The following is a 12,845-nucleotide window of genomic DNA, read 5'->3' on the forward strand; positions in this document are numbered from 1 at the left end:
GGGGGGGGGAAGAAAAGAGGTGAACACTCAAGGGACAGGAATCAGGCAACTTCCCTTCTAGGTCACGAGTTCTGAAAGAGGAACAAGGAAGAATTTGTAGTGCTGACAGCACTACCCCTCTCTTCTCCACATGGATTTTATAGGGTAACTTGAACAGCCTTAATTGACAGTCCTGTTCTTTACTGGGAAGGCAGACAGCAAGCAGAGACAATATTATAATGCAGGTGGCACCTACTTTTCTGAAAACAAGCTGGTTACCTGAGGCATTGCTCAGAAGCAAGTACTCTTACACTGGAAAAAACTCAAGCTGTAAGAATTAGAGCATGACTAGATTAAGAACCATAAAAGCCACATGACAAGCTGGAGCTGTACCATTTTAGGACTAGACTTCAGTAATGGCATCCTAAATATGAACAGAAAATTAAAAACCTACATTATTAGATATTTAATTCAAAATGTGAAAAAACAGAAACTTACAGAAGTACCCATGAACACAAATGCTTAAAATATAACTTCTCAAGTATTGCTTTTCAGAACTCACTCTCAACTTGGATCAGTAACTCACAGATGTCTACATTCAATACCTTGCCATTAAGGATGCACAGAAACTAAATTTGCCTACAACTAAAATGAGTAGTTTCATAAGCAGCTACTAAGTAAGTAATGAAATAATAGTTCTTCACCTCCAACTGTTCTAAATAGTTAAACCAAACAAATAAATAAGCAGGACAAGTTAAAGATACTATCCTTAGTTATTAGCAACACAAATCAAGCAGCCTGATTTCAAAGTTTACAGTTTTGACAGATGAGAAGTCTAGGAGGTTCTTCTTTCTGTGCTCAGCTACTGTGCATTGCTTGAACAATACATCTGCTCAGTTAAAGACTGAGCTTTTAGGTTAATGCTTTAAGTTAATGCTTTTAACGTATCCAGACACTTAAACGCACAGACAGAAGATCATGAACCAGTGATTCAAAAGTTCCAGTTAAACATCACTGGCCACGATACATATATGGGTATCAATTATCACCAGTTCTTCATGAAATGAGTGTTTTCAAGAAGCACTTACTCATTTCCTTAAAGCACCTTTGGGGTATAACAGGGTAGATGTTTAAGTTATTTCTTCAGGTGCCTTACTAAATACGTATAATAATTCCATTACAGTGAGATGTTATTACGCAGCACGCTGACAACAGGGACAGAAATCAGTTTGAAATGAAGATTTAAGTGTCTAAATGGCCACAGTAGTCAGTCTGCAGAGAAATTCAGCTGACCACCTATTTGAAAAAAATCACTCTCTGAAGTCCAATTAACAGAAGCCCACAATAACATGTCTGCAGACGTCCAAGCTGAAGTGTGCAATCTGAAACGTGAACATTGCCAAGCTAATTACAGCTGCAATTAACATGCATGGATCACCTAGGAAAGCTGAGCAATTACTACAGCTCTATAGTGCTACTGGGAAGCGGAGACTTGTTCTGAACTACTTCTCCCAGATGTGAGATCAGGGCAGCCCTGCACTTCTCATAGCTATTGTAGCCACGCACCTCAGTGCAGAGTCAGTAATCTGCATTAATTAGTAGCAACGATAACTAAACTAGGGTGGGTTATACAGCAGCAAAAATCAGCCAAGTGCTCCTTCATTTGCACTCAGAGTGGTAGTTAAGCAGCAGAAACAGCTTTAATTGCTGTAACTGGATATGGAAAAGCCTCTCTGGTCATACCCAGGTTTGCAGCATGCTAACTTGCAAGAAGTTAACTTGTAATAGTCTACTTTCAGGGGATCCCAGCAGTACTTTTTTTCAGAAAGCTCATCGCAGAACATCCCACAGAGGTTGTAAACTCTGAAGAGCTGAAACTCTGCAACTTAGCTTAAGGTTTCCTTTTTCTGCTTAAAGAAAAAGCTCAAAAGGGAGTAAACTAGTATGAAATTTTTAGCAGAAGCCTGAAATCAATGATGGTAACTTACCCTGATAGACTAAGCATCAAGATGCATACGTTCTAAGCAATAAATATACTGGCAACCAAATCCGTTACAAACCAAGTACTCTTTCCCCTCCTCCCCACAGACCATGCCATACTTACTACTTAATAAGTTGTCTAACACATTCACATCCAGGTCTGTGTATGTTCTTTGCTGCTGTGCTACCAACTGACAAAAGTTCTGAGCAGCTTTTACTATGTCTGCTTTTCCATCTTCCGGAGACAGCACCTTCAATGTAGATTGGCAATTTAAAACTGAAAGTACAAAAACAGTTTAAAAGCAACAGAAATATAGTTGTTTTGAACACGCTTTAGATATTCACTGGATATGACTGAAAATAGCTTGTAAGTTTACTTCACAGATTATACAACTAGTAACAGATATACCTTATTAATCTCTTACAGAAGTAGGTAAAAATCTCCTGGATTTGCTGTATTATATATATATAAATATATATAATATATATAATAATATATATATAATAATATATATAAAGCGCAAGTTTAAGGTGACTATTTTGAGGAGTCTTGTGAAAAGTGGTTTAGTTAATGTCAGTCTTGAAATGTAGAGTCTTTCAGGGAATTTGCATTGGTTCGTATGCTGTCAGGCAAAGTAGAGAGAAGAAGGTGCCTAGATAGTAATCTGGGGGGTGGTAAGCAATGTAGAAAGACCTGTAGTTCAGGGAAAGGGAAAAAATATCTAATTCCTACCCTAAAAGAGGAAGGTGTTTTAACAGCTACCACAGATGTTCAAGTGACAATGATTAAGCTGGGGCCCTCCCGGAATATGATCACAAGATCTTTCAGCAACACTTCACAATTGATGCAAGAGTTGCAATATTGATCTACAATTGCTACAGAGAAGCTAGGAACCAGATATACTACCAGAATTCACCTATTAATCTGTAATTATGTCTGTGACTTAAGACATCATTTCAGAACAATCTTACTGTCTACACTATTGCAAGTGTTCACACACTACACAACTTGCATCATTGTCAGTTCTGCTAAGGTACCCCAGAGGTAAACTCACCAAAGGAAGCAGAAGGCTTAACCCAGCTTGAAGGGTTATTAGTATTTACCTAGGTTAAATACTAGTGTGTATTATACATTAGACTTATACAGAACTTATGATAGTTAGAAACTTAAAAATAGCATCTCTTAGAAGTGCAGAACATGACTGCAAAGGACATAGAATACAGTCATCATACTCTTAAGAACACCTAAAATCCCTCAGTCTATCCAGAGCCACCACAATGAAATTAATTGTTCCTTGATATTCTTTGATTTGTCATACGTCCTATGTAAAAGAATATTTCTCTAACAGTATTCATAAATGTAAGACGTCATTTTGCTTCTCAGAAAAGGTGAAAAATTGCACTTTAATACTATGAACTGGATAAATATCAGCCTGTTCAGTTGAAAGTAGAAGTACTTGATCTGACTGTTGAGCCTTCTAAGTAAGAATGAAAAATTCTAAAAGGAACAGAAAACATCTCTGCTTTTCATAGTCTCCAGCTTAAAAAGTTCCTGAAACCTAAGCATACCCTTTTGGTCAGGAAGTCTGAGCAGTCTTTCAGTAATTCATTTGGTATGGATGTAAATATCCTGATTTAGGTAAACTCTAGCATACTTAGCCGCAGTTAAGACATTAATAGCCTGTTTACCCCATTTTCTGCTGGTTATTTCAACCTTCACAGGAATAAAGAGGAATACCATTAAACTCGGGTGTTTCCATGTAAATGCTACCACCTTAGGCTAAGTTGCTTATAAGGCAAGTTTATTCTACAACGTTTGACTTCATCCTGGAAATTTGGCACAAAGGATCTCACCATCCTATTAGTTCTTGTTGGGGAAGCAAAACTCAGCCAGCAGCATCGTAAATGCAGCTCAATGTACTACAGCTTGTGAAGTGTGGTCTTAAGTCTTTGAACTATGAAATACTGTTGCCTTAAAATGCGAGGGTTGGTTTTCTTTTTTTATGGGACCTATTTAAATATTATGAGTTGCAGTTAGGAGAGCTGTATCAGCCTATCCCTCTAAGGCAAAGGCCTGCTTTACTAAGTATATGCTTGAGATTTACTACATTTTGCACAGACTCCTAGTGTTTGTGTAAGTCAACATATTTAAATAAATACTTACAGCAGATAGTATTGAATAAGGAACACTAACCTCCAAACATATTCTGTTTTCCCCTTCTACTACATCAAAAGCTGCTATCACATTTTTTTTTTAAATTATATTTTCTTTTTAAACTTATGCCCTTTACCCTCCTGGTGACATTATACATTGCTATGACAACATTGTTCTTGCCCTTCTTCCTCCCCACTTCGAGGTATAACTTTGGAAAGACAGAAGCACACGTGTCATTAACTTGACATCAGTTCCCTTACACTTACTCCAGTGCTTTTTCAACTCTCTCAGCAAAAGAATTCATCTCACTGAAACAGTGGGGAGTTGAGCTACACTGATGCATTAAAGATGTCATAGAACAACATAGAACAACAGCTGGCCTAAAGGCAAGATCAGACTATCCAGTAATGATCGCTATGGGAAGGACAGTGCAACACTTCACTATTAGTTAAGAACAAATAAGTACAATGAAAGTTCAATACTAGCCCAGGAAGGCTGCGTGTTGCTCTGATAATCAATGCTAAATGAAGGGAAAGGTCACTGTACACATGGGATGTGTTTAAGTAAAAGCAAGAGTTATGACATATACAGCTGTTTGAAGTCATACCAACCCACCCCTCACAATTCATCTTACCTTGATCAGCTTTGTCTTGATTTGCAAATTCCACGGTGTACTTGGAACAATCTAGTCCTAGGAGTTCTTGCTGCTGTTTTAAAATTTCATCCATCAATCTTGAATTATTCCTCTTGAAAATACCTTTAAAAAAGGTTGCATGTCAGCCAAGTCCTATAAAGAGTGCTACAAAATAAATCTGACACTAAGCAGGAAGAAAAAAGAATCAGGTAGTCAGTACTGGTTTCAAACTGGAGTTCACAAGTACGATAAGAATCCAAAGCAAATGCTCCTACATGTGACTAATTTCAGTGACCTTGGAAAGACAACTCATGTGCTTTTGTTCCTCTTTCACCCAGCCTGGTTTAAATAGCAAGCTGCAATTGCGTAAGGGATAGTTTAAGACTTACTTCATTGTCCTTAGTATGCTGGCAATAGTTGGAAATAGCAATGCCCTACCAGCAGAGGACCACCAAGTCAGAGTAACACCAAGTTTCTTTAATGCCTGTGTGGCTGTTGATTTGTAGCTGAAGTCTATTAATGCTCACTGCCACACCACTGTGGCTGCAGGCTAACAGAGCCAGTCACCAAAAAGAACCAGAAGACTCGATCTGTGTATCGGGTCACAGTAACTGTCCACTCCTATGCCATGGCCAATGCCATGGATTTCCTAATAAGAAGATTTCACAAGCTGTATATTCCAAGGAGTTAATGCAGTCCCCAAGGCTTTTTTTATACTTACACATTTATGATAGACATTTTGAGTGCAGGAGATTCCAAAAACTTGCTTAACCAAACATACGTTAGTTTCTGTTCTAAAATAAATTCTAGCTCTTAAGACCCAACACAATTATTTCTAACTAAACGCCACAGTAAAAATTGAGTGTTACAGCTTAAATGTTTACAATGCAAAAGCACGGCTAGGCATATTTACTTAGGAAACGATAACACTTTTATCACTTTCTATACAGGGGTTGTAACTAAAAGCCTAAGTTTCATTCAGAAATCCTACGTCAAGCACCTCTGTTGACCAGTCTAAAAATGCCCACATAGTAATCTTACAAGAAACACTGAACTTATCCACAATTTTATGATCAGACTTATGATCCATCACCTCCACCTGATTCTGGGATTAGAAACTGCTACAAACAGTAGTTTCCACTCCAGTAGTGATCAAACAGTGTATAAGCATTGGGTTAAGACCATAAGGCATTAAGAATTAGCTTGCAACATGAAGTGATACAACACATTTATTTAATATGCTAGCCTTTAGGCCTAGTGAATCAGTATGTTTACACAGGCATCATTGGAGGTTTTACCAGGTGGTAAAGCATCCCGTTTTCCTCCCATCCCAGAAACTTCATGCAAAAAAATAATTTACTTCATTACACCTGTGTTAGTGATGCTTATAACTGATTTCACATGTTGACAGACAAGCAAATCTCAGCAAGGCAGCAACCTTGACAGAAAAAGTGTTACAAAACTTTCACCAAGTCCATTCTAAAGTTCAATTGTTACACATTGTGCTCCTGCTTACTAGTGTATACTCATACATACTAGAAATTGAGAATGCTGCTTTGAATAATACTGTTTGACACAACCCTGCTTGGGCAAGTCTGTATTGTGCCAGAGTGAGCACTGATTGTCTTCCTTTCTCTTAGGGTCAGGAGCAGCACAGCTACTGCAATTGCTAATCCCGCACCATCTTCAAGTAAGATCTGCAAGTAAGGCTGCATGTGCCTCACCTCTAAGAGTCACTTGATTTCCATCCACTTTCCAAGATGAGGGGAAAAAAACTACACTCAATGTTCAGAAAAAGAGTTGGCATAATTAGAAAAGCCTCCCAATCTGGGAAACAGCTGCTCTTTTCTTCCCCTTCCCCACCCAACACTAATGATATAAATTCTTTTCTCATGAAAAGTTAAACTGCTATTCCTGTCAAAGACTGGAAGAACAGATTTAAGAATACTGACACCAGCTCTAAAGTAAACGAAGGCATTGAGGATAACGAAAAGACTAAGGTGCCTACTGCTCAGTAAAAAGGGACATCAGAAAAAGGACTTGGTCCAGCTCTGAAGTGAAGGTCCTTAAAATACATAGTGGATACTGAAGGCATTAAATGTGCTCTTGAGATTTACCTCAATACCAGCAGCATTCCTCTTTTACTGTCCTCATTTATCTCACCAGGTTATTCAAACCCAGGTCCTGTGCTGCTCTTGGAATAGCAGTTTAACAAACTGGAAGCTACTGGTAGTTGTACTGTATAGTTGTATGTCCTTCTTGGAAAGACCTCCACACACCTGCAGGAGATCCCAAAGCACATCAGGTGGTCATAAATATCCAAACTAACTGAAACCTTCATTTAAAATAAACAGCATTAAGGAACTTCACTCCTTCAGTGTTTTGCCTCTCACTCAGTGCACAAGAAACTTTTTCCTACGGATACATACAATGGAAAATACAGTCCTGCCAGAGGCAATGTATATGAGCCAACTTCACACCTGACTCTAAAATTAAATTACACAGTTGTGGCTCAGATATACACCACCCTCCCTTATAGAATCTCAAACCCCCATTTGTATACATAGTTCATCTTTTAAAACTTTGAAAGTTAGTTCTGGAAGATGCTGTTGCTAATTTATACATGATAAATATAGTATGCAAAAGTGCACAAGTAGACCAGCTCACTGACACTATTCAAGTGCTCCTAAGCAGTGAGATTTAAGTCTTGATTTAACGTGACCTTCCAATTTTATTCACAGTCTTCCACATAAATGGAAAGCAAATCCATAGTATGATTTTAACATTATAGAAAGTTAATGTTTGACAAGAGATATAACAAATTTAGCAACAAAACAGCTGTTTGCTGTTATGTGGGGAAACTACTGTTTCTAATATGGAACATAAACATGAAATTGTCAGTATTTTATTTCATTAGAAACAATTTTTCTTTCTGAAAAGCAGAAACAGTTTTGTTCAGTCAGAACTCTGGAGTCTTTGCAAGCTGGTACAAATGTCTATATTCCAACAAATGAAGTGTTTTAAGAATTATGCATATTTAAGTACTATAATTCCCAAACAAGAAAGTATAAAACTTCATTTTGGTGTTTTTAACACCAACTTCAGTGGTGTTTGGTTGGTTGTTTTGTTGTTGCCTTTTTGAGAATTTGACATGTGAGCTGTTTCCAGGGATAATTTTTGGTTTTACAATACAAGTTGCAAACCTGCTTTTGATCATTAATTACCATTACAACTAGGGCAAACCAGAAGTGTTTTAGTTTCCCACAGCAGCCCCCCACTACACAGGTCTTTTCCAGGGCACATGCCTTTGGCTCAGTTTTACAATAGTTACAAGCCATGCCCCTTTGTTGTCAACTGTGGTGCTGCAGCATTTTAGGGTCAGAGACTGACAAATGCAGTTTGTAACTAAGAGCTGCAAGTTCCACAGAAGCAAGGCTCATAAGTGACAGGAACTGTGAACCGGAGGGGTACAACTGGCACAGAGGAGCACCAGGTGGTATCAACCATTGGTTTGGCTAGAATACCACAGCCACCACCTGCTAACACCTTGGTAGCATCTCAAAGTTCAACATTCTCACTTGCCCTGCTTTTTAAAGCAACAGAATCTGATAAACACAGACTAAGAGTCAGCTCTTCCTTACAAGGGAACAGCTTAACCAAAGTTAAGCCTAGGAAAGAATACATTTCCACAGCATTTCAGTTATTTGGTTTTAAACTCCCTTGCAGTACCAACAACTTGTCCCAAAATATTTCATGAAAACTTCACCGACGAATCTCCCGAGTGGCAAAGTAACTTTAACAGAAGGTTAAACTATGTAACACTGGTCAAAGGCTTCTGCGTCCCAGAAGATACTGTAACTGCTACTATATAATTGCATAATCAGTGTCTCCTGATTGAGAGAAGACTGCATTATTGTCTCAGAGATAGGGTCCTGACCAGCATGACAGGCTTTCTACCAAGTGATAGGACTGGCAACGTACAAGTCCACAGAAAAGAAGTCCTTGATCAAAACCCTAAAATTATAGTCTGTGCATGGTTTAGCATTAAGTTTATTATGGGGTTGGTTTTTTTGCATGTCATTGAAAATCAGGAAAATGAAAAGGGCCCCTAAACACCAGAGGCAGTCAAAGCACGACACCTTACATCTCCAAGCCTGTGGGGGCTCTCAGTTCTGAGCACTGCAACTCACAGCACCATATGTCTTTTACAGTACAAGATGGTTACCTACATCACGGTCCTCTTGCATTCTGCAAAGACCTTTGTACCCCAGTCTTCTGGCATACTGATCTTCCTGGATTCAGAGAAGACAGCCAGGTACCTGATCACCTTCCATAATTATTAACTGATACACTTTCTGTGATTGCCCATGAGAATCAGCACAACTCCAGCCAAGCTGCCCTTACGGTTACTGGTGCAGCTGCTGTAACATACCAGTATGAGCAAGGATGCAGCTACTCAGTTTGACACCAAGAACACAGAAGCAGCCTCCTAATTTTGTTAAAAATATGGAAATTCACTACTATAAACAGATTATCTGGCACTTCTTTAGGGAATGTCATGCTTCCTTCTCTTCCTACAGAAGGGGTTAAGGGCTTAAATTAAAAAAGTGTCTTCTACAGGAAACTGAAGCAGTATTTCTCCCAGAAGACGCAACCATGGAAGACTGCTCTTGTAATCAAAGTTTCCTGTTGCAATGAGAAGAATCTCAGTACTACAAATATGCAATAAAGGAAAAGGAAACAAATTAAAGTTACTTAAAATTACCTCACTCCGCCTAACACAGATTCAAAGCATTTGTCATTGTGTTTCCTTCTTCATCCCAGCTAGCATTCAGTGGGAACAATCTATCTTTGGTAAGTCAATAGCTGGTACAATTGTATGAACGCAGAACCTTACTGAAGCAGCTCAGCTGACCAAAAGTAAGTCCCACCACTCGAGAAAATACAAACAAGTGTGTAGTGTAATTAAGCCTCGCCCTCTGATACCGATAAGAGCAAACTATACCTCACTTTATTCACCTACTTTATCCACCTTCATTATACTAGTGCCACTGCTGAGGGTTCCAGACATCACTAATATTCAGAATCGGATTCAGCAACAACTGCAACGTCCTATCTAATGACAAGTCTATCTGGAAATGCTGTATGCTCAATCCAAACACCATAAGGAGCTTAGCGCCAGAAGAAAGGCGACGTATCTGCTATTACCAGAAGTAAGCATATACTTAAGCCATATGAATGACTATTTGCTCACTCTCTGAAACCAGTTTAAAAGGCTCAGCTGACAAGATGCTGTGGAAAAAGCAGTCGTGGCTGCTATCCCAGAAAACCCATTGTACACCCATGAAGAACATGCGTGTGTAATGGCAGGCTGTTCTCATCAACTCTGAAAGTTTGGCAGAAGCCACTGATTTAAAGTGCTTTAGTTGCTCTGCACTGTCTTGACTTCTTCAGTTATGTTCCAACAAACTGGAACTCAAGCCGGCAATTAAAACAGCACATTCTGGTACCAAAGGACCAACAGAAGAATGAACTACTGAAAAGCATTATGTCTTGATACTAAAGTCATGAGATCACAGCTATATGTTCAGATTTCAAAAGTGTTAACCTCTTAACGTGCAACTTCAGACTGACTGTAACAATACATGGAAACAGCAGCAAATAATCTCCAAGGTATTTTTCTTTCTGAACTGCTAACAAAGACAATTGTTCTGCAAGGTTATTTCAGCTACACCGCTAAAAAGCAGTGTAAGAGAATGTAACCTTGTTATTTCTGGTCATCATATTTACAGTCTTCTAACAGTCAGCCTTTGATCTGACTGGATCTCAACACGTGTGCTCAAGAAGCAGAAGTAGCATCTCCTCAATGAAAGCATCAGATGCTACAACAGCACCGGCTCCTCCCTGCAGACAGGATCTTAGTGACAGTGGCTGGTGACTTCTTCCTCCTCAGTGCTGAATGGGTGCACAGAGAGCAAGCTGAAAACCAAGACCACCAAGAAGCATGACTCTCAGCTGGATCTGTTCCTCAATTCAGTTCTCAAACATATAATTTGTGCAGCACAATGCAGGGATTTAAGAAAAGAACTAAGCATACATACACAGCACATTAGGCAATATTGCAGATAGCTTAGTTGAAGTTTGATGGAAATTAGAGATAATCTACAATAAAAATATCCTTTTCAGGCTATGAGGGAAACTCCTGCTCTTGGTTGGTACTAACGTTTGCTCTGCAGCATTTAACCTGGCTGAATGCTTTCCAAGTTGACAGTAAAAACTATCAACATGTATATGGCTTTTCAGAAGGTACTGACTGTTTTCTGTGTCCTTGAGATGTTATTCAAATATTTTATACCATTCCTTGACTTAAAAATGAGGAAGTGTTCACCCACTGAAACACAACATAATCACGTTCCACAACAGCCTGGCACAGATGGCCAGTTTAAACTGCTAAGTGACTGGTATTAAGTCCAGTTTCTTAATAAGATTTAGAGACTTTAGTGAAAGTCAAGCCAGCTGTGTCTTCTGTCACATATAAAGGACCAGACACGAAACAGAACTATTAATGGCAGTGATTTAAAAAAAAAATAAGATCATGAACGCCTATGGTCAGGGAAAGGGCTGCACACCTTGGTGCTTTTGCACACTTGACAATAGATTCTGCCTACTCACATGGGATGAACTGTTGAGTCTTTCCTGAAAGAGCACTAGAAGACAACTATTACAGACTGCACCTCTAACCTGGCATAAATCTAGAGTTAATCTAGTTTCCATGACCTCTCTAGAGAGCCATCAGAAGTGGCACAAAACAACAGTTAAACGCTGGTCTCCTGTAGTCTCACCATTGACAGCAAAAGCACAGGGATCTTCAACATGAAGCTTTCTCCTCTGGAGAAGGCAGAAACAGAACACAGTCCAGTGTGCTCTGTTAGCCCTTCTGAGTTGACAGCTTGTCTGGGCTCAGTTAAGCATCTCTTAACAGCTAGGTAGAAAGCTTCACCTAAGAATATCTTGAAAGCAGCTGGCTTCACCTCCTCAGCAGGAAAAGATAGGTATAAGGAAGATAGATTTGTTCCATGATTATTCCACAGAATGTTAAATCCAAACTCTGAACTTATCTTTAAACTACTCAGTGATGTGGAAACAACGTACCTGCAAGAGCAAGAGTTCAATAGTCTTACCTCTGAGACATGGTAATGAAATAAAATCACACAGCAGATATGAAAACATATCCAAGTTAACTCTGAGCGAGTGCTCATGAAAACTCAAACACGAAGCAGCGCCAAATGCAGACCACATAATTTAATTTTACAACACAGAGAGCACAAAGGACACACATGCTTAACTTCCTTTCCATCCTGTCTTTTCCCATGAGAAAGGGTACGTGAAAATAGATGGCTACTCTCATTCGCTCACTTCTGGAAGTCCAGAAAGAGCTCACAAACAGAGCTAGTAAGAGCAGGTGCCTAAAGCTCTGCTCTACTAACAGTCCATACCCCCCTATACGGTCATGGCTCTCAGATGCCAGCAGCTCCTGTCAGCCCACTGCTGGGCACAAGGCTCTAGAAAGGCCCCACCATCTGCCCCCTCTGGTGAGCAAGCAGGATCGGGTCACCCCAACCCAGGGGCTGGAGCAGGACGGTACTGGGGGCAGTGCCAGCCCTACCAGGGCCAGGAGCTCTGCACAGGCCAGGCGGCTCTGGGGATGGGAATGGAGGTGCCAACAGTGAGACTGGCACCCGGCTCGGGCAGACCCCGGGAGAGGCAGGAGGTCCCCTGACTCGACGCTGGTGGCGCAGCAGGGCCGGGCCTGCCCTGTGGCGCTCCCTAGGGCGGCCACCGCCCGCTCGGGGACCCGGAACACCCCCGCGGTACGACACACACAGGCCCCCAGCCCCCCCTCGCTCCCCGCCGCTCACCATTATGGTCATAGACGCTGACATAGGAGATGCCCACCGCCATGCACCACACCACCAGGCTGGCCATGTCCGCGTAGCTCGGCTCCTCCTCCGTCACCACCAGCCCCATGTGCACCGGCAGCTTCTGCAGGGCCCGGCCGTCCGAGCGCCACCGCTGCCGGCCCTGCACCGCGCCCCC

General features: G+C 40.5%; 1 protein-coding gene across 1 annotated transcript in view; it reads right to left on the minus strand.

Moving 5' to 3' along the window:
* The window catches only part of NUS1 (NUS1 dehydrodolichyl diphosphate synthase subunit), a 16,204-nt gene extending 3,365 nt beyond the window's left edge, over nucleotides 1-12,839 (minus strand). The window contains exons 1-3 of the mRNA XM_014964732.1: nucleotides 12,668-12,839; nucleotides 4,749-4,871; nucleotides 2,084-2,236 (exon numbers count right to left, since the gene is read on the minus strand). Coding sequence (XP_014820218.1) covers nucleotides 2,084-2,236; nucleotides 4,749-4,871; nucleotides 12,668-12,776 — 385 coding nt within the window. The 5' untranslated portion in view covers nucleotides 12,777-12,839. The remainder of the gene's footprint in view (nucleotides 1-2,083; nucleotides 2,237-4,748; nucleotides 4,872-12,667) is intronic.
* Nucleotides 12,840-12,845: the final 6 nt, after the last annotated feature.

Source organism: Calidris pugnax, unplaced genomic scaffold, assembly GCF_001431845.1.
Source record: "Calidris pugnax isolate Ruff unplaced genomic scaffold, ASM143184v1 scaffold219, whole genome shotgun sequence".
In the NCBI taxonomy this organism is placed as follows: domain Eukaryota; kingdom Metazoa; phylum Chordata; class Aves; order Charadriiformes; family Scolopacidae; genus Calidris; species Calidris pugnax.